This window comes from Podarcis pityusensis, assembly GCF_964106645.2.
Source record: "Podarcis pityusensis genome assembly, chromosome: 5".
In the NCBI taxonomy this organism is placed as follows: Eukaryota; Metazoa; Chordata; class Lepidosauria; order Squamata; family Lacertidae; genus Podarcis; species Podarcis pityusensis.
In genome coordinates this window covers 40,007,443-40,032,642 of record NC_138032.1, presented here as the reverse complement: position 1 = coordinate 40,032,642, position 25,200 = coordinate 40,007,443, and the positions used below count along the sequence as shown (strand labels likewise).

The 25,200-nt window shown below is 41.0% G+C and overlaps 2 protein-coding genes across 13 annotated transcripts in view; one reads left to right on the top strand and one right to left on the bottom strand.

Annotated features, from left to right (window-relative positions):
• Positions 1–9,144, bottom strand: part of MYO7B (myosin VIIB) — a 60,925-nt gene extending 51,781 nt beyond the window's left edge. For 2 of the 4 annotated variants that reach the window (XM_081008395.1, XM_081008397.1), the window contains exons 1-7: positions 8,416–9,144; positions 6,750–6,878; positions 5,098–5,140; positions 3,804–3,917; positions 3,310–3,462; positions 1,793–1,977; positions 745–866 (exon numbers count right to left, since the gene is read on the bottom strand). In XM_081008395.1, the coding sequence (XP_080864521.1) occupies positions 745–866; positions 1,793–1,977; positions 3,310–3,462; positions 3,804–3,917; positions 5,098–5,115 (592 nt within the window). In that variant the 5' untranslated portion in view covers positions 5,116–5,140; positions 6,750–6,878; positions 8,416–9,144. The remainder of the gene's footprint in view (positions 1–744; positions 867–1,792; positions 1,978–3,309; positions 3,463–3,803; positions 3,918–5,097; positions 5,141–6,749; positions 6,879–8,415) is intronic. The other 2 variants (XM_081008396.1, XM_081008398.1) reach the window with 2 other exon arrangements.
• Positions 9,145–11,139: 1,995 nt separating this feature from the next.
• On the top strand, positions 11,140–24,637 carry IWS1 (interacts with SUPT6H, CTD assembly factor 1). Of its 9 annotated transcripts, none has more exons than XM_081008427.1 (15): positions 11,233–11,293; positions 12,310–12,361; positions 13,426–13,541; positions 14,235–15,075; positions 16,762–16,954; positions 17,148–17,205; positions 17,496–17,590; positions 18,131–18,281; positions 19,276–19,358; positions 19,551–19,680; positions 20,145–20,262; positions 21,151–21,262; positions 21,527–21,583; positions 21,740–21,851; positions 24,231–24,637. In XM_081008427.1, exons 2-15 carry the CDS (start codon positions 12,358–12,360, stop codon positions 24,360–24,362), a joined length of 2,202 nt encoding a protein of 733 aa, XP_080864553.1. In that variant the 5' UTR covers positions 11,233–11,293; positions 12,310–12,357; the 3' UTR covers positions 24,363–24,637. The 9 variants fall into 9 exon arrangements, with proteins under 9 accessions (XP_080864554.1, XP_080864553.1, XP_080864552.1 ...); XM_081008426.1 differs by lacking the exon at positions 11,233–11,293 and adding an exon at positions 11,300–11,462; XM_081008422.1 differs by lacking the exons at positions 11,233–11,293; positions 12,310–12,361 and adding exons at positions 11,300–11,462; positions 22,397–22,548 and having other exon boundaries at positions 24,231–24,370.
• The last annotated feature ends 563 nt before the right edge of the window (positions 24,638–25,200 follow it).

Here is a 25,200-nt window from a genome sequence, read left to right as displayed (position 1 = left end):
GTACATTCTAGGGGTGCTTTCAGACATGCAGAATATTGCATTAGTTTTCCTGATTATAATGTTAGCACTTCTCTTCCATTTTCTAATATTCCTTTAACACTGCAGCACCTGCTGTGATACAGAACTGTGGCTTTTTTACCAATCTGCTGGCATGTTGAACTAAATTCCATTCACACTAGTGACCATGGTGCCTCACAACAACAACCATCGTTGAACAACATCACTGCTTCACCACCCTTTTGCACATGAATGCTTCTGCTATACAGTGGTACCTCGGGTTAAGTACTTAATTCGTTCCGGAGGTCCGTACTTAACCTGAAACTGTTCTTAACTTGAAGCACCACTTTAGCTAATGGGGCCTCCTGCAGCCGCTGCGCCGCCGGAGCACAATTTCTGTTCTCATCCTGAAGCAAAGTTCTTAACCTGAAGAACTATTTCTGGGTTAGCGGAGTCTGTAACCTGAAGCATATGTAACCTGAAGTGTATGTAACCCGAGGTACCACCGTACTGGAATACAACGCCAACTTTATTCACTTTACTCCTGCAATTTTATGAGTTAAGAGGAATGCAAACAGATTTTTTTCTGGAAACGAATAACATAAACGTGAGTGCTAAACATCCATTGGTTTTTCAGAAGTGGCTTTTACATCTCCTGAAAGCTGAAATATAATGCAGAAATTTACAGTCATGGAAAGGTCAGGGAAATAGAATGAACTGCCATGTGAATGGCATTATATAGCCTACCTTCTAAAATGGGATTGGCCTCTAGAATCTGTTGTTCAATCCAAGAATGTTGGCCGCTTATAGCTGCTAAGAACTGCAAAATCAGCTTTGTGCTTTCGGTCTTCCCTGCTCCGGATTCTCCACTGAAATAAGATATCAAATCTGGTGAACTCAGTGATGGACTCTCTTGACAAATTGGAGTAAAAAGTGGCCTGTTTCTTCTTGCTCTTGAATAATCTTAAATCAATCGTTGCAGGAAAAGAGGGAATTTTGCTTTCCACCATCACACTTCAACAAAGTGGATATTCTCTGAACAACTGTTTAGCTGTGTTTTGATACCTCTTGCCTACACCTGTGTTCCTCTTCTTTTGCATTACCATTGTCTCATTTCGAATGTGTGGCATTTGAGGGCATGTGCCTGTTTTTACTGTACACCTATCAAAGTCAGGCCCATGGTCAGTACATGAACAAGCTGGACCACAGCAGAAAAGCAGCTTGCTGGGCGGGGCAAAGCCACTATGCTAGCATGCCAGCGGGTGGGTCACTGTTACCTATCATCGGGGTGAGTGTGATGGAAGGTCAGTGTGATGGAAATGCCACAACGGAGCAGATCCCACCTGCTAGGAAGCCAGCATAGTGACTCTGCCCACAGCTGGCAAGTCACTTCTAAACCAGAGGCCTTTTTCTTTTACACCATTGGAGCAAAGTGCCATAAAAATAATGGCGTTGTCCATATTTCTACGCTGAGCGGTTCAATATGGGGGCTTGAACTGCAGATACATCATTAAGATATCACAAATGGGTAGGTGGCTGGCAAGTGGCTTTTTTGATTTACCAGAATTTCCCTGGAAAGGTTAATTTTGTATTAAATGGGCAGGGCGAATATGGTTTGACATTTTGATGCCAACGACACTGGACGGCAGTGCAAAAAGTCTGCATTCATGAGAAACACAATAAACACCCATCAGGAAGCTTCCCTTAGATGTTACTCTTTCTCTCCCACCCAACCCTACCAGCTATTCTTCTTTGGAATAGCATCTCAAACTTTCCCTCTACTAATTGCCTCTACCTGATGATGCAGCATTGGTCTCTTTTATTTCTCTTCATGTTGAAATAGCAATTGTCAGCAATGGCGAAGACATGAGGTGGCAGTTCTCCAATCCTCTTGTTACAGTAGAGTCTAATCTGTTCCATGGTATACAGTGGCAGCACTTGGTATGGATTCATAGCTACCAAGATAGATCCTGTGTAGGTCTAAATAAATTAAGATGCTTATGACACAAACCCCAAACAATATTCTCATCACCTCATGCTCTGCCCTTATCAAGTATCATAAAACATGTGTAGGTAGATTAGAAGCCTTTGAAATGTAGTACAAAGCAGAATAAATGAATGAAAGCTCTCTGCCTTTAGAGTCTTGTCATACACTACTATAGGGGTCAACAACATTGGACACATTATTCATATCATATAAACATTTTGGGCACGAGTCGGCTAAGTTGTTGCCTGCAGGGAGAAATGTCCACCTGCACAACAGGTCTTTCCCCACTCTTCTCCCATTCCTCCTAAAGCTGCTGTAGAGGATTGAAGGAATCTCCAGAATGGGTTTAAGGGATATGCGAGGGAAGGGAGCATTTCACTGCACAAGCAGAACTCATTCCACGTACACATACCCCACTTAGTGCTATGTTGCATTTGACTCTACATTTTTCTTATCATTCATAATCAGTAGTCCAGGGGCACATTTAAACGGAGAATTCTGTTATCCCTAGACTGCAAATAAAGTTAGTAAAACCCATTCTTCCATCATCCCATCAGAGTTTCTTCCTTACCATTTTTCCATGTAGGCTCAGAAAACAATGGAAGTGACAGTAGCAGTACTTATTTTTTTTTCTTTTGGGGGTTGTTGTTATGCTTTGTGGGGGATAACTCCCCCTAGCAATTTGAGAATAAATTGGTAGGCTTCTGTCATGTGTGTGAGTGAAGCACAGTAAAGTCAGAAAGGAATTCGTTTCACTTGCTTTCCAGAACAGGTGTACAATTTTTTTTTTTAATGCCTCTGTAAACTTATTTGAGATTAACCTCAATAAACCCAGTGGGGTTACTTCTGAATAGATCTTCGCAGGATTCTAAGGCAACTATGGTGAAAACTGAAGCACACTGGTTTTTATTCCTGATTAGTTATTTCATGACACTTTTGTCTCTGGCTCTGCCCATCACCAGCTGTGCCTATCGCTGCTGGCATGTGGCAACTGTCAGACCAAAGGTATATGGTTCTCAAAAGAAATAGGTTGCCCACACCTTTGTTGATGTTTTTAGAGAATGTATATTGAACATATTTATTTTACGTAACAAAATGCACAGATTTCTTCATCAAAAAAATCTAAGTAGTCTTACAATCACATTGAAGTATTCCCTACTAGGTTTTTTTTTGGGGGGGGGTTGTTGTTGGATATCAATTAATGTCAATTGAAGGGAAAGTAAAATGATGATTAATTCACTGAGAGGAAAATCTGTGATCAGACAAAATACAAGCTTTTATTTCACATTATTACTGGACAATGAAATGTCACATTTCTAACTTACATAGATGTTGTGTTCCTTGTAGCGGATAAGCAGGTTGCGCACCATGCCAGCTTCATTCATGTCTCCAAGGCGTATCATATCTTCAACTCCTTTGACAGAAGTGGGATGCATTGGCCGCACATTGCAGATGTTCCGAGCCATGATCCAGTGTTCCTTAAATACAACTGCTTTTAACTAATCAGCTTAGATTTTATACACCACCTCAGGTCACTCCTAGGAACTAACCCTTGAGACACATTAGAGACAGGCCATTGATCAAAATTATTTCAGATGCGCATTCAAACACTTTTTAAGAACAGATTGTTCAGATATGGGCCTCCAGTTTGTCCCATCTCACTGCATAACTAATTTGCATAAAGTTCCAGCTATGAATCCTAGACTTCTATCAAGACCAAGAATAACTCGATCTCTGGTTGTGGCATTCAGACCCATCTCTAGCTCTTTCGCTTTATGTAAAACATTTGCATCTGTTGAATAAATGTTGTGACACCTACCTTGCCTTCATCATCTTCCAGCAAGAACCGTCCAGAGTCAGAAATCTTTACAACTGCCCCAATGGGCACATTAAACTCGCTTCCTGAAGAGGCCTCCAACCATATATGGTCACCCTTGTGGAAGAAAGGATATAAAAGTCATTAACTTATTTGTGGATATGTTACACTTCTTGTGCTTTGGAGAACCGATTCCTCCGACTTGATGTTGATTAAACTGTGGGAACCTTTGCTATGGATCTTATGATAATTTTTCAACCTATTTAACATTTCCTTCTTTAATAATGTTGTGAGTTTGGGGGGTTTAGACTGCATGATGCCTGAGTCCTTTCTAATTCCTTGAATCCTGGATCCAGCAAGGCTTAAAATCTAATGGAGGATTCCATTGTTGAACTAGCAGGCAAGCTTCTTGGTAAAGTCTTAAGTACGGTGAATGGCCCTAAGTATGTTAGTTAGTGTAAGAAAGGAAGCTGGCTCTGTGCCAGAAGGCAAATGGGCGGAGGCCCTCCCTCACTTGGCTGGCAGAGAGGACAATAGCCAAAGTGTAAGCAGTGGCAGACCTTGGTGTCTCAAATATCAGTGGTGCCCTGTGTGACGCCAAAATCTGCCACCCCCCCACCCGCTGCCTCTCATCTTCTGTTGGACGTCTTCCGTTAGAAGCCAGAGAGTGAGAGCTGTAACCTCAAATTCTTTTTCTTGATTGTCTTATTGATTTTTCTGACTTAAGGCCTGGTTGGTCAATTTCATAAGCATTTTGTTTTCTCAGAGCACTGGTGCAATTGCATATTGCCAAGGTTTATTACTATGGAACAGTTTACTGGTAACCTTTGTTATTTCTATTTCTTCTTTAAAGTATTTTATTAGCTTACCTTTTATAGGCAAACAATTGTAAAATATAGCAGCTGTTGCAGTACTTCATGGACTCATGCAACAAACTGCCAGAGGTGATTTCCACATCACACTCGTTGGATTTCATTATTTTTTTAAAAAGAATTAAGCAAAACCAAAGGCTGCAAATTTAAGTAGAATAACTATAGGGAGTGGGGACAGTTTCCCCTCTGTATGTAGGTTCAAAATCCCACTCCCCACCCCAGAGTTGGAACTTGGGGATACATCCTCTTATCTCATTTATATTTTTGGAAATAAACACACATTGGATGTAAGATAGCAACTGTATTATAGTTTGCTACTTTTGTGCTATGACAGTTTTGTGTTGTATATAGCTCAGATCTTAAACTGCACCATCACCCCCAATGTATATATGATGTGTCACACCAAGATGAAGGGCTAGACTTACTTTTCTGAAAACAACCATCCTGCTTCAGGGTGATACATGCAGCCTGTGTTCATAGGGAGAAAAACATCAAAAGAAGGTCAAATCTTCATGGGACAAGAAAAATCATAATCCAATATGTAACTAACAAATTGGTTACAAAGTTTAGAGGAAAAACCAAATGGGAATTCTTTGTATGGTAGATGGAAAAGTGGCAAGTGAGACCAAGGCTAGATGTAGGAAATATATTTAATGGGCTGCATAATCATCCCAGATTATGTTTTATGTACTTGCTGGCTTTAAGAGACAAATCCATAAATGTTTATCCATTTCTCTTTTTTTCTCCTAACAATAATTTATCAGCATTTTGGGACGCATTTCTCCTAACAGCAAGACAAAGTGGGGAGTGTTTCCAAATCTGAGTAAAATCTATTCCCTAAACATTCAAAAATCAAAACATTCTTCCCAAATGATTAAATACTCCATAGAGCAATCTGTTAAACACTGCTCTTATGTGACAATTTTTAATAGGAATATTCACCTGAAACTCTGAAATCTTACATGTTTCTGACCTTAACATAGTATTTTTATTATTATATGTAAAGCATTTGAATATAAAATTATTATTTGGTACATCACTGGGTGGCAAAGGCTCAAAGGTAAAACATTGGAAACATTTTTGAAATAACAGATTATATTTTTGAACATAGCACTTACATTCCTTGTAACACAGGATGTCTGGCTTCAAATATTAAAAGTATGGTAAATCAAATATTAAGAGTATGATTGAAAACACCCCAATAATTATATTTTAAAATTAGTTTTCTTGATTCATATCTTCCTCCAGGATGATAGTTGCTAAAATTGTGCCTTTCTGGAACATTGCAGTTCTGTTATTCAACTATTGTAAAATTTATATTTTAAAGGTTAAAGGCCTTTGATTACTCAGAAATGAGTTGTGATCAATGGGGCTTACTTTAAAACAATTTTGTCACATATTTTCCTTAAAAAAAATACAAATAAAAAAACATGACTGTAATCTTACAATTGGTTACAGGCTGTCTGTGGAGCCTTTGGAAGTTCCCGAAGTGGGTGCTGTGTCAGGAGCTCTCAGTATGCCCACTAAAACCTCAGTGGACATGGATGTACCACTGAGGGGAAGCACCAGGGTTTGAAGACACATTGAGGGTGGATCAGGGGGAACCTTGGACCCACAGGTTCCCAAGTCCCTTTGATCCTCCAACACACCAAAGTCAAACAATACACAAAGCCCTAGACCTGATGCAGTTAATTTCCCTCCCTCCTACTAGTATAAGGGGGAAAGAGAAAACACTCCCCCCGCTGCCGCCATCTTCTGCCCTGGCCACCTCAAGCTAGCAGGGCATAGAAAGTGGCAATAGATTTCCCATGGATTCTCCTCCCTCTCCCCCTAGCTCCGTAGGATTGCTCTCTTAAAGTTCACCCCCAGCCTCCTAGCATGTAATAACTTTGTTATCCGATATGTCCACATCAAATGGCCATATTCCTGTGATAAATTAATAAAAAATAACTAAGACAGAGAAGGATAATTTTCAACCCTTCTGTGTGGAGCGGCTTATAGGAAGCAATTTCTCCTTTGCTGTTGCCTTTTAAAACCCACTATCCACACCAAATGAAAGAACAAAGAGTGTACTTACTCCCTGTTCAGAAGATTGGTTATGTCGGATGGATTTCACGTCTCTCTTTTACAGAAGTAGTGTAATAAGAAAGGAGATTTAGCCACAGAAGGCCAGTTCTCAAGAATTCCACCATGAAAAGACAGTCCTCTGTTCAATGAGGAAGAGAAGAAACGAATGACGTTCCCTTCGTAGTTATTTATTACAGGACTTTGCCCCCCTGTTCGAATATCTTCCATTTCTGCAGCTGGCATTTCAGTCAAGTGAGGTCAATTAATACCTTCATTCACAACTCTTTTGAGTGTCCCTGTAATTTTAAATTCATTACCCCAAATAAATTTGGTTTAGATATTTCTAAAAGGTATTCCAAAGAAAAACCTGAATGCCTGGTGCTTTTAAATAGAAACCAAAAACTCAGATGCAGTTGAAGGATATCTGGTGGTAATTATCATATACCCTTCTCTCACACCTAGAAATGACTGCCTTTTTTGAGATGGTGCCTGCTCTTATGCATGGTCCACAGCTGATGCCTGCCCTGGAACTCCCTTTAATTGTTTAATTTCCTCCACCTGTCTGCCATCTAAATTTCCCACAATGCCTCCAGTTGGAGCATTGCAGGAAATTAAACGTGTGGCTTTCAGATATCCATTGCAGGCTACCTTTGGAAGAAAGGCTGGGATATAAATTCAGGAAGTAAATTTTTAAAAAGCTGATAGTGATTGGAGTCCTACTGCTTTGTGTCATTGCTACTACCAGTCAAGCCGGTCAGGAAGGCCACTGATTTAAGGGGGCAGTTTGCTAAGGGCCCCTTCAAACTTGGAACTAGTCCAAGAACAAACAGGTGTGTTCTTTTTTCTTAAAAATTATTAGATTCAAAAATAATTTTATAAATATTTTTAAAAGAACTCCTTTTCACCTACAAACGTGTGCAGCTTTAGCCAATTAATCAAAACAAATATGATTCATCAACTCAACTAAAAATTGTTTACTCAGCTTATACCCTTATAAAAACCCATTCTGAATCTTGTAACACTTTCTCCGCATGCATTTGTTTATTTGGGTTGCTGTTCCACTGTTTATATATTCTTTCTCTTTATTGCATATTTGCCAGCGCATTTCCAGTTAGACAACTCTATAGCACATATTAGGAAATGTAATTACCACTGCTGATTGAGACAATTTATACCATCAGCAATCAATAATGATGAACAAATTAGATAGCAATGTGCACACTGAACTGAGTAATGCTGAGCGACATTAATCCTGCTATTCTGGAGAACAGAAGTTCATCTGTTTGAACGTATACAGAACTTCTCAGCAGCTTCTTAATAGCCTGCTGCCATATGGATAAAGGGGACTTAAAAAGCACGTGGGTGTTACTCTTGTTGTTTTCCTCTTTCTCTTGAGAAAATGCACAAGTTGTCAGTTGCACAGACAAAATTAAGGTCTGCTTCAGTCCCTATGGCAGTTAAATGTCTCTGAGCTTCTATAATCCTGGACATAACACCTCACAGATAAATGCTAACTTCACTTTATGTACTTTTTGCCTGCAGCAACTACGGTACTTATTAAACACTTCGCTTTACCTAAGCACATTTGTATTGCTACATTAGTGAATATTACTGTTAATTTTTTTAAAAGCTCATGGAAGGGAGTTAAAAAGGGAGAGAAAGAAAGAAAGACATACCAGCAAAAGGCCTCAGGTATTTCCCCCGTTTTCTTGAGCATCTTATCTTTAGAAAAATTTGCTTTTCCCAGATCATTTATGCTGCTGTGAGAAGAATATAATTGGGATAGATATTGGGTGCATGGTATTGCACACCTATACACACACACCATCCAGGTGGGGCGTCTTACTCCTGGTGTTACAAGGTAGGTCAATCTTTCCTGTCATGCAATCTCATTAGGACCTGCGTGACATCCAACCTTCCCTCTGGGATCCAGCCAACAAAGTATTAAAAGCACGAACTGCAGACTATTTTGTGCCAAGATCTGTCTCATCAAACACAAGTAGGTGCACACATAACAAGCAGAATACCTTCAATAAGCACTCATACATTTGTCACATCGCTCATAGGAACTAGGAAATAAGTAAATAAACATAATTAGAATTGGAAGTATTAGCCTTATAAATAATCAGGTTTTTTTTGCAGTATAGCCTCATTAAAATGATAGCAGGCTTGTTATTTCAATGTATGAGGAATGCAAATACATTGCAATAAGGGGATATAAAACTCTGAAATATGTAAATGATCAATTACCAGTCTCACACCATAGCTCAATGGTAGAACACAAGCTTTCCATGCAAAAGGTCCCTAGTTCAATCCCTGGCATCTCCAGGTAGGACTAAGATACAACCTGGAGAGTCACTACCAATGGCAGACAGTACTGTTCTAGGTGGACCAATTGCCTCAGCATTAAGCAGCTTCCTATATACCTAAGTAACTAAGTGTCCAGTTGTTGGCATAATACTATGTAAATGGTTGCAGCACCAGCAAGAAAACATGTCTCTGACTGGAGTCTCAGAGCTGAGAATATACTTTTTAAAGTATGAACAAAACCTAGGAGAAACTTTGAAACACTTTGGGGTATGTCATGTGCATTAATGGATAGTGTGTACGAAGCCTGGAAGCAGATGCACACCCTACATTTAAAGCAAATCTAACACAGTTTAAGCACTTGACTTCCCCCAAAGAATAATGGGAACTGTAGTTGAAGGGTGATGGGAATTGTAGCTCTGAAAGCAGCAACTAGCTCCCAGGATTCATTGGAACCCATGTGCTTTATGCATGTGTTGGGGGGGGGGCTTTAAATGGATGTTGTGGATTTGCTGGCTACACCAGTGGCAAGATGCACATTTAGAAAAACTTTTATTTCTACCCTAACCATATTACTTCCAAGATTTAGCAGCACAAATGGGGTCCGGCCAGTCAGTCTATGTCATATTCGTTTGAAACTGGAGGTTGTAGAAAGGGTTAAGTTGTGATAACGCCTTTCTTCCTTCTAGTCAGGGAAAGAGCTATATATGGGGAGGCTCCTCCGTCAGAGCAAGGCTCAGCAAGGTTACAGCGAGGCCACCCGGAGCCGCCGCCTTCTGCGTCGCCCATGATGTGATCAAAACAACACCACCCCCGCAGGCAATAGCGCGCGAAGGCGGCCACCTCGTCCCACAAACCCCGCGAGATATTAACCTCTCGCGAGCAAATAGACGCCATGCCAGTCGCTCTCAAGCACGTGACCATTTTTCGCTGGCGCTCTGCATAAGCCTATAATAAATTACTCTAACGGAAGCTGTGCATTCACTATCGTACTGGATTCCTCCGGTCCTCCCCTCTCCCGGGGTGGAAGTGAGAGTTGCTCACAGAAAACATTGTTAAAATCTGGTTTTATACTGGACTCCTTGGCAGGTTTTGAATAAACATACACAAATTTATTGAGGGTTAATATAGTAGATAAATAAAAGGATGTACAGTATACAGAGAATAACATGAGTTGAGAAATCAGAGAGGAGCTGAGGGAAGTCTGGGGGGGAGGAAGGAAGGGTTCTTTGGGAAGGGAGGGGAAAGGGGGGAAAATAATGACGATGATTTGTATTGATAATATGTTATGTTGAAATTGTTAATTTTTTTATAAAAAATAAATCTGGTTTTATATAGTGGGAGGGTGTATATATTTTACTGCAGGTGGGACTGGGCGGTAGCTATTCCATCCCTCTGTGCAAAAGGTAGCACTGTAGCTCTTTCTAACAGGCGTTCTGCTCCGCATGGGAGGAAATGTGAGACGAGCCTCGGCAAAGCCGTAGGAAGCGAGGCTGCTGCTTGCTTGCAATGGATCTCTCAGAATTTAAGATGGAAGGAGGTGGTGCGAAGGCAGATGGTGGTTGCTGCAACCTGAGGGATGCTTTGTATAGGAGAGCTTGGGCTAAAAAAAATCCCACCAGCCTTAACTGGCAATTATTGTCACTGCAGGGCTGCCGTAAGCCCCCTTTTCCTAGCCGCCTTCGATATACGGACTTTAAAAAGATTCAGAAGTGAGTACCAGTGGCAGGTTCAAATCCCCACTAGGGCCATGACGTTTACTTGGGCCAGTCACGGCGTCTCTTCTCCTAAACTACCTCGCAGGGCTGCTGGGAAGATAAATATCTCGGCATCATTGGGAGTAAATATAGGATGAAAAGCCAAATATTTTAAAAGCCAACATTTCCTTTCCACACGAATAAGACCCGAGTTCGAAAGAGCAGCGGTTTATTTGTTGCTCCTTATTTCTTCATTACGAGGGTGCTGGGTGGGTACGGAAAATAACGGAGAAGTTCGCTCTCCAGACAGCGTTGCTGCACTACTCTTCTTTTTTTCTGTCTCTACGGGTCAGGCACACGGCAGAACGGAACGCCTTCCCTCCCTCACGTCACAGCGATATGGCCTCAGACCGGCAAGCCGCGCACGCGCAAGAGCTTCCGGATTCCATTGAGGGTGACGCCATTTCGCGGCTGCGGAAGTTCCTAGGCTCCGCGCGGGGACGGATGGGAAGGTCGTGGGTACTGTTGCTTCCGGCTTAGAAACTGGAAGGTGATTTTCCCCCTTCCTTCCTTCCTTCTCCCCCCCTCAAACCCCCCACCGCGTCCCGGTTTCTGCGGTGCTCGCCGCCAAGCTCGGAGCCCCGCCCCCTCCGCTGGTCGCCCTGTAGTAGTGGGAGGCGGGGCTATGGAGACGGAGTATTACGGTGGGGAACCGTCAGGTACAGTCGGAGGAGCGGGGAGGTTGTGCTCAGCTTGCCTTAAGTAGAAGAAAGACTGAGTGGCAGGGGGATAGGGGGCCGGGGAACGGGCGCCCACGGGGGCAAGCAGGGTGCTGGTCGGGGACTCACCAAGGCGATGCTACTCTGCTCTCAGTCACCCCTTTTTTGTCGTGCCTTTTCATGATAAAAACTCGCGTGTGTATGTGCGCACGCACACGCAGCATAGACTGTGACCCGCACAGCACGTAGCCTACGGCCCTTAACTTCCATGCAGTATATTTGTGTTTTGCTCATAGCTGAGTCCTTATCGTCTCGTCACAGTCTTGCACCCATAGACCTGGTGCTGATAAACGCGCTCACAAATATTTCGGCTGCCTGCATCTGATTTGGATTGCGTTTTAGTGGAATTTCTGCTTCCAAGTTACATACATGCCCCTCCAAATTGAGCCAAACAGGAGGAAGCCAAGATCACCTTTAGACCTGGACCATTTCTTTTAGTTGTGTGAAACTTAGGCTTGCCCTTTGTGGAGACTGGGTAGGCTGAGAGAGCAAAAAGTACGGAACTTGTTTCAGCCTGCTAGCAGTTTTCTTGCTGCTCCCTCCATTGCTTATCCTGTCAGTGGGCAAAAAAACACTCAGTCGGTTTCCGCAGTGCTTGATCCATGTGCACTTTGTTAACCGTGCATCTTTCTGGATGATCTGGTTGGTCTTCAGCTCACTATCTCCAGTTAGTTGGTATAGTGTATGGGTTCCACAAAATGATTTTGTAAGCCATAAGTTGCTCCCTCCAGAAACTGAAGGCTCTTAGCAATTTCTCCTGTCTTCGACTTGCATCCTTGTTTTACAGCGATACCGAAAATTGATTTGTGCTTAGGCACGGCTAGCAGAATACAAAATGTGTAAGTCTTTAATGAAGTACAAAGAGCATCCTTTCATATATATATGGTTTGCCACATATTGATTGAGTCCTAGCCTCTGTGTTTGAAAGGAATATGTGCATCACATATGATCAGAGGTCTTGTTTATTTTTATTAGAGCACTTATACCCAAGCACAAAATGTAGACTGAATCAGCCCTCAGATGCTGAAACCCAGAGCAATCCTTGATATTTCAGAAAATGGGAATGTGCTTCCCCAGACAAGTTCTTTTAAAGCAATGTTTATTTCTATAGTCTAAAACAGGCATAGGCAAACTTGGCCCTTCCGATGTTTTGGTACTACAACTCCCATCATCCCTAGCTAACAGGACCAGTGGTCTGGGATTATGGGAATTGTAGTCTCAAAACATCTGGAGGGCTGAGTTTGCCTATGCCTGGTCTAAAACAAGTGTGTTAGATGATATTGAAACATATTGGAGACAGTGTGGTCATATCATGAAAGGCTAAGACTGTCAGTGGCTGCTAACTAGGATGGATGTGTTGTGCCTCCGCTTTTGGAGAGTGTGCGACTGAATACCAGTTACTGGGAATTACAAGTAGAATATGTGCTGTTACACTTAGGTGCTGCTTGTGGGTTTCCAAGAGACATCCGGTTGGCCACTGTGAGAAAAGGATGTTGGATTAGGCGGACCTTTGGCCTAATCCAACAGGTCTTTTAGGTTTGGGACTTATTTTCTGAAAGCAGTCACCACTTGTTGATTTTGCTTTGAGTCTTTTTAATTCTGTATTCATCTTTTTTAAAAAAATGTCTGCAATAGGAAGGTTAATCAGTTCTGTCTTATGTTGTTTGCCACCTTAAAAGCTAAGAGTATGGTGAATATAAAAATAATAGAAGCAGCCTCTGAGATTGTCCAATTTGTTGCTAACTTCATAGAGACTTTTTGGCTTCATACTGGCCATCCTGATGTTACCTGATGCTAGCTTTTTTGTATTTGAACAATACCTCACAAATTGTGACATTGTTTGCAAGTATATATAGTTTTCGTTAAGCTTCATTCTGATCTAAAAACAAGTATCATGTTACAGATGATGGTGGAGCAACACCAGTGCAGGATGAACGTGATTCAGGATCGGACATGGAAGAGAACGGAAATGAACAGCACTCTGGATCAGAGAATGGAAGCATAGGACAACATTCAGAGGTAGTTGTGAAAGAGTTTCAGTAAATCCTGGTTCTTATGCATAGGAAGAAAACATTTCTTAATACATGTTTGAAACAGCCCTGAATACATTGGGTGGTATCCAGCTTTCTCATCCTGTCAGTGCAAGGATTGCTACTTGTGCAACGGGAATTCCTCCCCCTCTGTGCTCCCTCTTCCATTCTCAAATCTGCTCCAGAGGTTGGAGGAACCCCCAAAACAGAAGGAGGAGAATGATAGGGAGAAATCCTGTTGTGCAAGTGTAAATCCTTGCACTGAGGGATGGTTACTTCACACTATTTAATACAACACTTTGCTTTGGTAGGAAACAAAGGACACCACTTTTTTTGCAAGTGTTCACAGATTTTTCCAATAAAATTATCAAGAAAATGAAACATGTAATAAATAAATAAATAACAACCTGACAATTTTGCACAAATCCCTGAAATGCATTTATTTGCATCGTACCATGTAATGTAGTGATGCTTCTAATACATTTTTTTAAAATGGTCGTTGACACAGGTATTGTAAAATAGAAAAAGAAATTGGTTTGTCAGAAGAGAAGCCAGATTGAAAAACAGACATGTGTGAACTGTTTCCGTCACCTTAAAAATGTTTTTCATAGTTACATTCAAGCTTTTTTTCATCTTTAATTTGCCTTTTTGTGGCTTTCCTGGAATTACTTGTTTTTTCCAGAATGAACTTAGTGATGGAGAAGATGACAGACAAACTACAGAACACCCCATGACAGACTCTGAAAACGAAGATACTCCAAGGCAGAAACATAGTGATTCCGAAAACGAGGATGCTCCAAATGATAATGTCAGTGACTCAGAAAATGAAGGGACTCATAGAGGTAAAGACAGTGATTCTGATAATGAGGATCGCCCAGTTCACCATGCCAGTGACTCTGAGAATGAAGATGCTGTAAATAACCAGGCCAGTGATTCTGAGACTGAGGAGCCTCCTAAAGGCAATGGTAGTGATTCTGAAAATGAGGAGCCCCAGAAGCCTTTGGCCAGTGATTCTGAAAATGAGGAACCCCAGAAGCCCTTGGCCAGTGATTCTGAAAATGAGGAATCACACAAAGATCATACGAGTGACCTAGAAAATGAGGAGTCACAGAAACGTCCAGCCAGCGACTCAGAAAATGAAGAGCATCAAAAATCGCATGATAGTGATTCAGAGAATGAAGTAGCTCCAAAACCTCTTGCCAGTGACTCTGAAAATGAGGAGCCAAAGGTTCAGCCCAGTGACTCTGAAACTGAAGATATTACCAGAAACAAACCAGAAACAGAGACCGGTGATAGCAACAAAGAAAATAAAGAGGAGGAGGAGGAGGAAACAGAGAATGGTGCTCAGCTTTCAGACAATGAGCAACTAGGAAAAAGGCTTCAGGACTCTGACAGCGAGGAAGAAGACAGTCCTAAAAAACAGAAGCTAGTAGACAGTGATGAGGAAGAAGGGAAAGAAGAGGAAAAATTGACAAAGAGGAAAGCTACTGTCCTCTCTGATAGTGAGGATGATGAAAAAACACGTAAGGAAATACTAATTTTAGACCCCTTGATTATTCAGTACTGGTTGAATCCCCAAAGAATGCATGAGTGGACTTCGTTGAAAAGGTGGTGCTTGTTCTCTGATGGCTCATTCACACCTGCAGTCACCACTTGCATCATTGGTCCTCCAAGTGATGAATATGCATATGTGAAATAGCTTAAGCCTTAAGGATGGCTGGCTGAGTTTATTTCTAGTCCATGCCACTTGGTGTATGTCTTAGCTCCTGAGTTCATTCTCTCCCATTTATATTGCAGTTAATTTGCCCTAAAATATATATTATAAAATGTTGCTTAATTTTACCCGGTGATCCGAAGTCTGCCTTTAAAATATGTTTTTTGTTTAAAAAGTTAATTTAAAAAGCCAGCAAGGACAGTACACAATTCACAATGTGCCTTTGAACAAAATGCTCCTGGGACATGATGACATGCTACCCTCTCAGGGACATTGCGTGCGGAAAATAGATGAGTGCCCCTGTGGAACTGTACAGTTTCCCTGCAACGGATTTCATGTCATGTCCCTTTCAGAGACACTGCTACAGAAGTGATATTCCAGCCTTGGCAGGATTTTGGATTAGATTATCTTTGAAGTCCCTTCAAACTGGACTTCTGATAGTGATATTCATACTAAATCAGACAAATATATGGGGGAAATGGGTGGGACTATATACTATGTGTGCTGTAACGTTTACATTAGCCCAAAGTCATAGCAATAAATTGCAAAATGATTTAAAAAGGGCAGGAAAGAAGCTGATACCAGAAACAGCAATTTTCACAAAATATCCAGAAGTAAGTAATATGTGTTTATTTACATTAGAACTTAATTTGGAGGACTTTCCCAAAATAATTAATCTATGTCAGACCTTGATCCAGTTTTGGCACCTGAAGCTTCCACCTTCTTTCCTTTTTATCTAACTGGATCAAGAACCGAGAGGGGAAATTGCTTCCCAGGCTGGTGCAGCAAAGAGGTTCAGAATCAGGCCTACTACAGTCACATGACAGGAGCAGCGCTGGCTCAGCACCCACTGGGACCATGTGCTGGATCTGCATCTGAACAGCCCCATTTCACAAGCTTTTGCTGGCTATTGTCCTTTGGGGTGGACTGATTGGGGCTCCTCATCAGCAGGGATGAACAGAGGTACACCTCTGCCCCATCCAAACCCCCTCTAGTACAATGAATCAGAGGTTTGGTTTGCTGTGCTAGTCTAGCAGGGAGGAGGCACCAAAATAGAGTGTGCAAGTTTTCTTTTGGTGTTTGATTCTGGCAGTATTTTAAGAGCTGTGCCTTCATCCAGGAAACTGCATATTAGGTTATTGATTCCATGTTATTGGTGGTACATGAGTCTTAAGATAGGCTCTCCGAAGTGTAATTGGAAGCTGATTGAGTCCAAAACCAAGTTCTAGAGGAAGCAGATAATTGCTTCATAAAATTATTGGGACCGCTAAGTAAGAGATTTGCAGTGCATCTATGATGGTATGTTTAGCCACAGGCTTATTATATTTTTTATTTATTTATTGATTGATTGATTGATTGATTGATTGCAAAGCTGAGGTTGTTGACTACTAACAACTTCTTTGAATGATAAGTGAAGGAGACTTTCCCCTCTGCAAGTGTTGACTGTTTTTGGCTCAGCTATTGATGCACTTCTTACTTTGTTCACCTATGTTAGCAGCTGTAAAAAAAAGCCGCATAATCTCAGATGGTGAAGAATCTGATAGTGATGCTGCATCAGAGAAATACGAGAAGCAAAAGAAACCTCTAGAATCCGATAGCGAGGATGAGGGTGACAAGGCTGATGATGGAAAGAAGAAAGAAGAGAAGGATCTTTTTGGGAGTGACAGTGAGTCAGGAAATGAGCAAGAGTAAGTGTCTGTCAAGTAACAGTGGTACACTTGGGGCAGCAGTGGATGGGACATGTATGTTACATGGAACAAAGTTGATAAACTGGGTGGGGAAGAGGAATGCAGTTGCTGGAGTTCTCAATTCTGTTAGAATCGAAGTGAACAAGGCTATTAGGAATTAATAAGAAAAACAAATAGCATATTTTTCTTGCAGAAACCTTATTGCAGATATATTTGGAGAATCTGGAGATGAAGAAGAGGAAGAATTTACAGTAAGTATGTCGAGAACATGTTTTTTTCCCTTGTCTTTCCCATCCTCCCACCTTTTTTTACGGCTTCCTTGTCTATATCCATTCAGTAGACCTTGTGTTCTATTGTTACTGAATTAAATTTCACCACTTCATCAGCCCTACTATGTGTTGGATGCAGTGTAGACATCCTTGGAAAGAGCAGCCTGGATTAAATGGTAATAGGAATTTTGAGAACTATTAAAAGGCTTATATGTGCGTTGTGGCAGAGCTGTATCTGGATGCATTGACTTGTATTGTCTTTGTAACTAAAGGGATTTAACCAGGAGGATTTGGAGGAAGAGAAAGGAGAAAGGAAAGGAGCAGCTGACGATTCAGACTCTGATGACAATATAAAAAGAGGAAAGCAGTAAGTGTTTATTGTGATTGTTACAAGAAACCAGATTTGATTTATATATATATATTTGCCTTAAAATATTTATATATTTTTTGTATTTTATTACATTGATATCCTGCCATTCCCCTAGGAAGCTCGAGAACATACATTGTCCCCCATGCCTGCACCCGATATTATCCTCACAGTAGCCTTCTATACTAGATTAGACACAGAGATTTCAACACCACTTGTAGGCTGTTGCTCTGAAATGTTTTCACATAAAGCTTCAAAGAAGAGACTGCATTAGGATAAGGAGCAGCTCTCCTTCTTCTCAGAGTTCAGATGTTCGGCTTCCAAAAAAACGTTCGAAAACCGGGACACTCACTTCCAGGTTTCGATCGTTCAGGAGCCTAAACATATGAGCACCAAGGCGTTCGACAACCAAGGTACAACTGTAATGCCTACAAGCAGATAAAGGGCTTGTGTAGATGCTGTTTTAATTGACACGTACACTCATAAGGCTACAGGGTGGCTAGTTCCAATCTGACTTCATTGAAACCTTCTGCATTACAGCATGGACTTCATGTCAGATTTTGACATGATGTTACAGCGGAAAAAGAGCATGAGTGGCAAACGCCGGCGCAACCGTGATGGCGGGACATTCATTAGCGATGCTGATGATGTAGTTAGCGCTATGATCGTGAAGATGAATGAAGCAGCAGAGGTATGTTCCTTGCATTCAAGGCTTAATTCACTCAAAAGAAACTCTAGGTTATGGGAAGCAAGTCCTTTTGCAGGAGTGGCAATGAACAATTTGAGATGAATGTTTCTAAATGCTGAAGTTTTCATCTGCAAATATTGAAAGCACTTCTTATGTACAAAGCACCATAATGCTGCTTGCAGAGCGTTGTCCGCATCTCACAGTCACAGTGGCAGAGAGGCAGGAGGAGGCAATGGCAACACAGCAGCCAAATGGCAGAAATGGCCTGTGTAAGTGTGGGATGATTAGGTGATGGCAGCGGGAGCAGCTAATTGGTGGAAGCACATCAGTTTTGCACAAATATTCCATACAAATAATTACAGGTGGATAAGACTGGGAATGGTTGCAAGAAATAGGGATTTTGAGCATTAGAGAGGTAATAGCTGTCTGACAACAAGCTAACCTCATCACAAAGTTGAAGAATAGATCTAGGGCATAGGAGGAGACTTCAGTAGCAAGGCACTATCCAGAACAGAAGCCGAGTAGCCAGTGCCCTGCAAGCGAGTAATTAATAGACACCTTTCCCCCACCCCAAGATGCAGCAGGAGGGCAGTGAAGTTGTGCACACAATTGTTATGCGCTATGTCTTACACAAATGCAGATATGTTGTCTTTGTGTTGTGAAAATGAGGAAGACCTGACACCTCTGTCATGAAACAACTGCAGCAAAATAAGGTGTCTGGACTGTGCATCGTAACCAAACAATCATACTGTTTTCAAGACTCAACTATAACACGCGTGCATGAGTATACTCTCTAAGATTTTATTTAAGGCCATGGACCAGGCAAACAAAAAGGCCAGCAAATTTTATACAAATGAAATTACTTCCTTGGTTTGCTTCTTCCTAGTTATTCTGCTAGAGGAGAATAATCAGGCTGCTTTACCAGTCTTCTGAACTGGGATTTTGAATGTTCTTCTTTTTTCTGCTATTTTTTAATTACATCTATAACTTCCTGCAGGAGGATAGGCAGCTGAATACACAGAAGAAACCAGCACTAAAAAAGTTAACTTTGCTGCCAATTGTTGTTATGCACCTTAAAAAGTGAGTAAAAGCTCATCTAAATTATGTTTCCACATGATGGGAAAGAGAGAACTTGATGTGTTTCTAGGGCTACTATTTCCATGTTAGAATGTCTCTTGTATTGATTTTAGAACAGGAATGTTTGTGGGGTTGATGAATTGCCAAAAGGTATTCCCATTCCTGCTTCTGATAGATTTCAATTTGAATTTCCAGGCAGGACCTGAAAGAAACTTTCATTGACAGTGGTGTGATGTCTGCCATCAAAGAGTGGCTTTCACCACTACCAGACCGGAGTCTACCAGCACTGAAAATTCGTGAGGAGCTTCTGAAGATTCTGCAAGAGGTTAGTTTCTAATACCTAGCTTGTAGAATCAGCATTACTGATTCAGTTCTATGCCTTTATGACAAGTTTCTGAGAGAGGATAGATGAATAGTCCCATATGAGGAAGGTATTTGTACATATCAGGAAGATGAATGGCACTGCAACAATAGCATCCAAGTGTCCACAGACCTGTTTTCATTCTAAAACCAGTTTTAAAATGAAGCTGCTCTAAAAGGTATAAAACCAATGTTCCATAAAAGCAGTTAAGAAGGACCAGAGAAAGCTGAAACAGTACTGAAATATTCCCAGTAGACTGAAATTCTCAAGTTTACCTGGGAAACTCGTCCCACTCTTTCTTACTATTTAAAAAAAGTTTGCAGATATTTAAGTCCACTTTGCTGAAATGTTTGCATCCTATGTGCAGAATGCAGTCTTCAATTCTCAAGGTTTAGTAGGTGATGGTTTCCTGTGTTGTATGTCTTCAGTTGCCTAGTGTAAGCCAAGAGACCTTAAAGCACAGTGGGATTGGACGAGCAGTGATGTATCTCTACAAACACCCTAAGGAGTCACGACCCAACAAGGACATGGCAGGGAAGCTAATTAGTAAGTAAACATCGGCTTTCATGAGCTGCACTGCACAGCCGTCTCATACTTCAACATTTGCAGTTCACAGCCAGCATGCTCCCCTCCCTGTTAAGTGTGTATGTGCTACAAAAACCTTCAGCCTTATACAAGATTCTCTATGGTTCTATATGAAGGCTATATTTACTTAGCAAAGCTTGTATATCTCCTAGATTCCTTATCTTTCATTTCTTCATCAATAGTATATTGCAGTTAAGGGAGATAGGTATGACTTTAATGTAACTTTTGTCCTAACTAAAGTTAGACTTAAGCCAAATTAAGTACAAGGGGCTTGACAGCAACAAGTGTTAAAAATGTATATATTCTTATCTGTTCCAGTGTCTATCATTTTTGCTGATAGTGTCATATCTTTAAATATGGTACGAGGAACCTTTGGTCCCCAAACTCCGTCACAGCTATAATAGTCAGAGGTCAGACATGATGAGAGCTGTAGTCGATCTGGAGGGCCACAAGTTCCCCATACCTGTTTAAATGCTAACTTAAAGTTCCTGTTTCTTCAGGCTACATTTTAGATTGTTAGTTTGAACTAACATCTTAAGTATATTGATGAACAGGGTGGATGTTAAATTGCAGATACGGTGCATACTCCCCCCCCCCCCAATTTAGCCACAGTCATTAGGTCTAGAAACACTGCTTGAAAACAGAAACCATAATTGTGGAGTTTGTAGGCTAAACAAAGATAGAGAAGCCATTCACCCACCCTGTATATCTTAAATGGGCTCAGTATCTGTGTTAAATAGTGAGCAGTAAGGCAAAATCGCCTGTTGGATAGTAGGAACTCCTAGCAGGTGCAGTATATATGTGTAGTGCTGCTGTCTGTACATTCACTTTTTATTTTAAAAACAACAGATGAGTGGTCTCGGCCTATTTTTGGTCTAACATCAAACTACAAGGGAATGACCAGAGAAGAAAGGGAACAGAGGGATCTGGAGCAGATGCCACAGCGAAGGCGGTTGAGCAGGTATCTTGAGCAATATTCTGCACTGCTAACTTTATAGCATAGGCTGATTTTCTTTCACACTCTGGACTTCATTCCATGGAGTGTCTGGAATCTTAGCTGGTCAAGAGCCTTTTATTAGTATTCTGTTTATTTATACTGAATTTTATGAATACCTATTCGTTTATAAATACTTACTAAATTATCTCGGTTTGTGTGAGAGAAATGGTGATGGTGATTGTGATGATAATAATTCTCCCGCAAAACAAAATATCTTTGTCTTTATAGCTCTGGTGGTCAAACACCCCGCAGGGACTTGGAGAAAGTATTAACAGGGGAGGAAAAGTAAGTCTTTTCTTTTTTTGCCATTTTAATATCTCTAGAGAAGCTTTGTGCTTTATGTTGGGTGGAGCAGGGAGATGAGTAGAGAATAATTTGAGAGAAGAGATGCTAATAGCAATCTCATGTTACTTAGCAACATCTCTTGTCTTATTTCTTTAGAGCTCTAAGGCCTGGCGATCCAGGATTTTGTGCTCGTGCAAGAGTTCCAATGCCCTCCAACAAGGATTATGTGGTCAGACCCAAGTGGAATGTGGAAATGGAATCTTCTAGGGTAAGTGATTGAGAAGAAAGGAAATAAGTTTCTTCTGCAACATTGTGCCCAGACCAGTTCTAGTTTAGATATTATGGGAATCAGTTGAGCCTATCCTCACTTTTGCTTTCCATTCATATATATTTCATATGCCTTAAGTCACTATCCTGTCCAAAGACACTACATAAAAATCTATCCAAAATAGTTTAGTGTCTCAAAATACCACTGGAAAGAGTTGAACATTCATTGTTGGTGGTAGTAAGAACCAGCAGTTCTATATTGATCTGGTTATGTGTAGTCTTGGACCCAGTAGTGAGAAGCAGTCTTCCTCAATACAATCCTTTACTTCAACCCACAATATTTTTCTGCACTACTTTTCCCCCTAATAGCATGAGGATTATGAAGTCAATAGGTTTCCATCCTCCAGTATTTTACAACATGGCACTGGATAAAGTCCATGTTGTTTATTTGCAAACTTAGACAAAGGAAGAGAGCAGTTGTTTAAATGTATTGACATTTTCTATTCTTATTAATTGTTAGTCCTTTGACTGAGATGTTGTTTCTAGCCCGGGACTGTTAAGAAAGGTATTAGTCGGTTGGAAAAACACAAGAGGAAGTTTGCTGAACAGAAACGACTCAGCAAAGTACATCGAGCTGTCAAATTCAGCATTGAAGGCAACAGGATGCCCTTATAGCCCTGTAATTCTGCTTACCCCAGGTCTGAGAGGTATCCAGAAAGGATGTTTGAACAATGCATGTGCTTTAGCTGTTGCCAGTGTGCACTGTCAGACAAAGCAGCATGTCTCCACTAACTATAGCCTAGGAAACTTTATCCTTCTGGCACTGTGATTCACAGAGCAAGTCAGGAAAAACAGCTTTAATGTGCTAATTTAAGTTTCCACAACTGCATGATCTACTTAAATAGGGAAATCACATCGTCAAAGATCATAAGCCCCCCTCCAGCAAAAAGAATTGAGCGAGCATTAAAAAATTACTCAAAGGGTACAAAGTCCCATCACATTTTAAAGCATGACTAATCTTCCCTAGGGATACCTAAGATAATTTCAATACAGTTCTCTAGTGAACTGGTGATGAGTTTGTCTCCGCAAGTTGAAGCATGAATATCTAATTTAAGTGTGCATATAGTACAATTAGACTACTTTGGGATATGAAGATGACAAATTGTGTAAACTTGCTGTTTTAATGCACGTAGATAGGAGAAACATGAAGCGTACTTGCTGACTTTCAGAGAGTCCATATAATAAATGGGGAAAGCTGATCAACTAGTTTTCATTAGTTAAATTTGAAAGTTACAGCTATCTGGGGTAAAAAAAATTCTGTTTCATAAGCTTATTAGCAACAGTGAATGGGAAATTGCAAGTGCAGTGGGCAGTATCCAGCTAACTAGTTGTATTTCAAACCAGGGCATCAGATATTTTCTGAAGCAAACTGAAAATTACACTTCAGTATTTTCTAGGAAATCCTGATCACTGACTTCGTGGCATTGGACAGAATGCAGTCTATTACTACCTGCAAGACATTATTGCCTATAAGATAAGAGAAGAACCGTAAAGTGTGTAGCATTCTGAAATATGCTACAGAAATAATCAAACTTTAATATTTGGAGAGAAATGTTTAGAGAGATGGATGCCATAGCAATAATGATAGTTATTTTTAGATTTTGTAAGCCATTTTGAGAAATACTTTTTTGGAGCGCAAAAGTTAGATATATATGTTTGTATGAATAAATAAATAACAGATGGCATAAAATGGGAGTGTTGATGAGTTCACATTGTAATTGTTGCTTTTAAAAAAATGGATGGGCTTAACCTTTCCTGGTTGTCCTAAACATGGAAGTATATTACTTTCAGATGTGTTAAAGCATAGGTAAGCAAACTAAGGCGCAGGAGCTGGATCTGGCCCAATCGCCTTCTAAATCCGGCCCGCAGACGGTCCGGGAATCAGCTTGTTTTTACATGAGTAGAATGTGTCCTTTTATTTGAAATGCATCTCCGGGTTATTTGTGGGGCATAGGAATTTGTCCCCCCCCCCCCAAAAAAAAAGTTTGGCCCCCCACAAGGTCTGAGGGACAGTGGACTGACCCCCTGCTGAAAGTTTGCTGACCCCTGGGTTAAAGGGTAGTTACAGGGGCTGACGGTAGTTACAGTTCAAAACATCTGGAGGGCACCAGGTTGGCAGAGCCTGGAATAGAGAGTGCATATCCCTGTTACAGTCTTGGTTTGAAAATAGGCTGTTGGAATCTCCTGTGGCTTTATAAGCTTCTGTATAGAAGGATTGCAGTTGCTGGAAGAGTTTGGTGTGCATGTTTTGTCCTCTTTGAAAAAAGCAAATCTGGAATTCCTGCCTCTTCGTAAAAGTAAGCCTAAGTTTTCCTTTAAGTTCCAGGCAAGCTCCAAGAAAGGGGTCAGCCGCTTGGACAAACAGATGCGGAAGTTCACAGACATCAGGAAAAAAAGCAGAACGTCCCATGCTGTGAAAATCAGCATTGAAGGCAATAAAATGCCATTGTGACTCCATCCAAGAAGGATATTTTCTGAATTCTGCTGTGAGAAGTGCACCTACAGACTCTTGGAAAGATGTCTACATTTTTTAAAACGAACTCTGGGTGTTTTTTTTAAGTGTATCTTCAGATTGTTGGTTCAGATGGTAGTAATACATGTTGGCGGAGGGTTGTGAACCCTGGATGTTGTTCATTATGATTGTATTTAACCTGGTCTCTCGTGTCCTTTGTACAGATGAAAGCTTGTATTGCTACAGACCTCAGACATTAAAATCTTTCTGATGTGTGGGGCTGTGTGGTGCTTGGTGCAGTGAATGTATATTTAGAAGGTTCAGCACAAGCTGCTGAATCCTGCAGATTGATAGGTGTGACTACAGTATTTTTTTGAACAAATACACAGCCTGCCGTTGTTATATACACATGTCTGGTGACTGACTTAGTTACATTAGGAGTCTTTTACTTCTCTCTTGGTGCTAATGAAAAAGGTAAAGTCGCCTGTTCTACCTTTAAAACCACACTAGGAACAATCTTAAGTAATGCCGTTTCATTTTAGAGATAAGGGGCATAACCAGCTGAAAGATTACTGTGCCTAAGTCTAATTGGACTTAAGCATTTAACCGAACCTTTTTCTGGGCTGTAGCCTACATTTTAACGCTATCAACAAATGTTTTAGAATGGGTCTTTGTCACTTTGGATCAAAGCAGTAGTGACTACCATAGTATTGGGTACACTTGGAATTGCATTTAGTGATTCATGAGTGGACTTACCCTTCTCTCTACCCTGCACCCCTCTCAGAAATCTGATACAGAGGGTTGGGAGTGCAGGGGGCACTGATGTTCTGTTGCACAA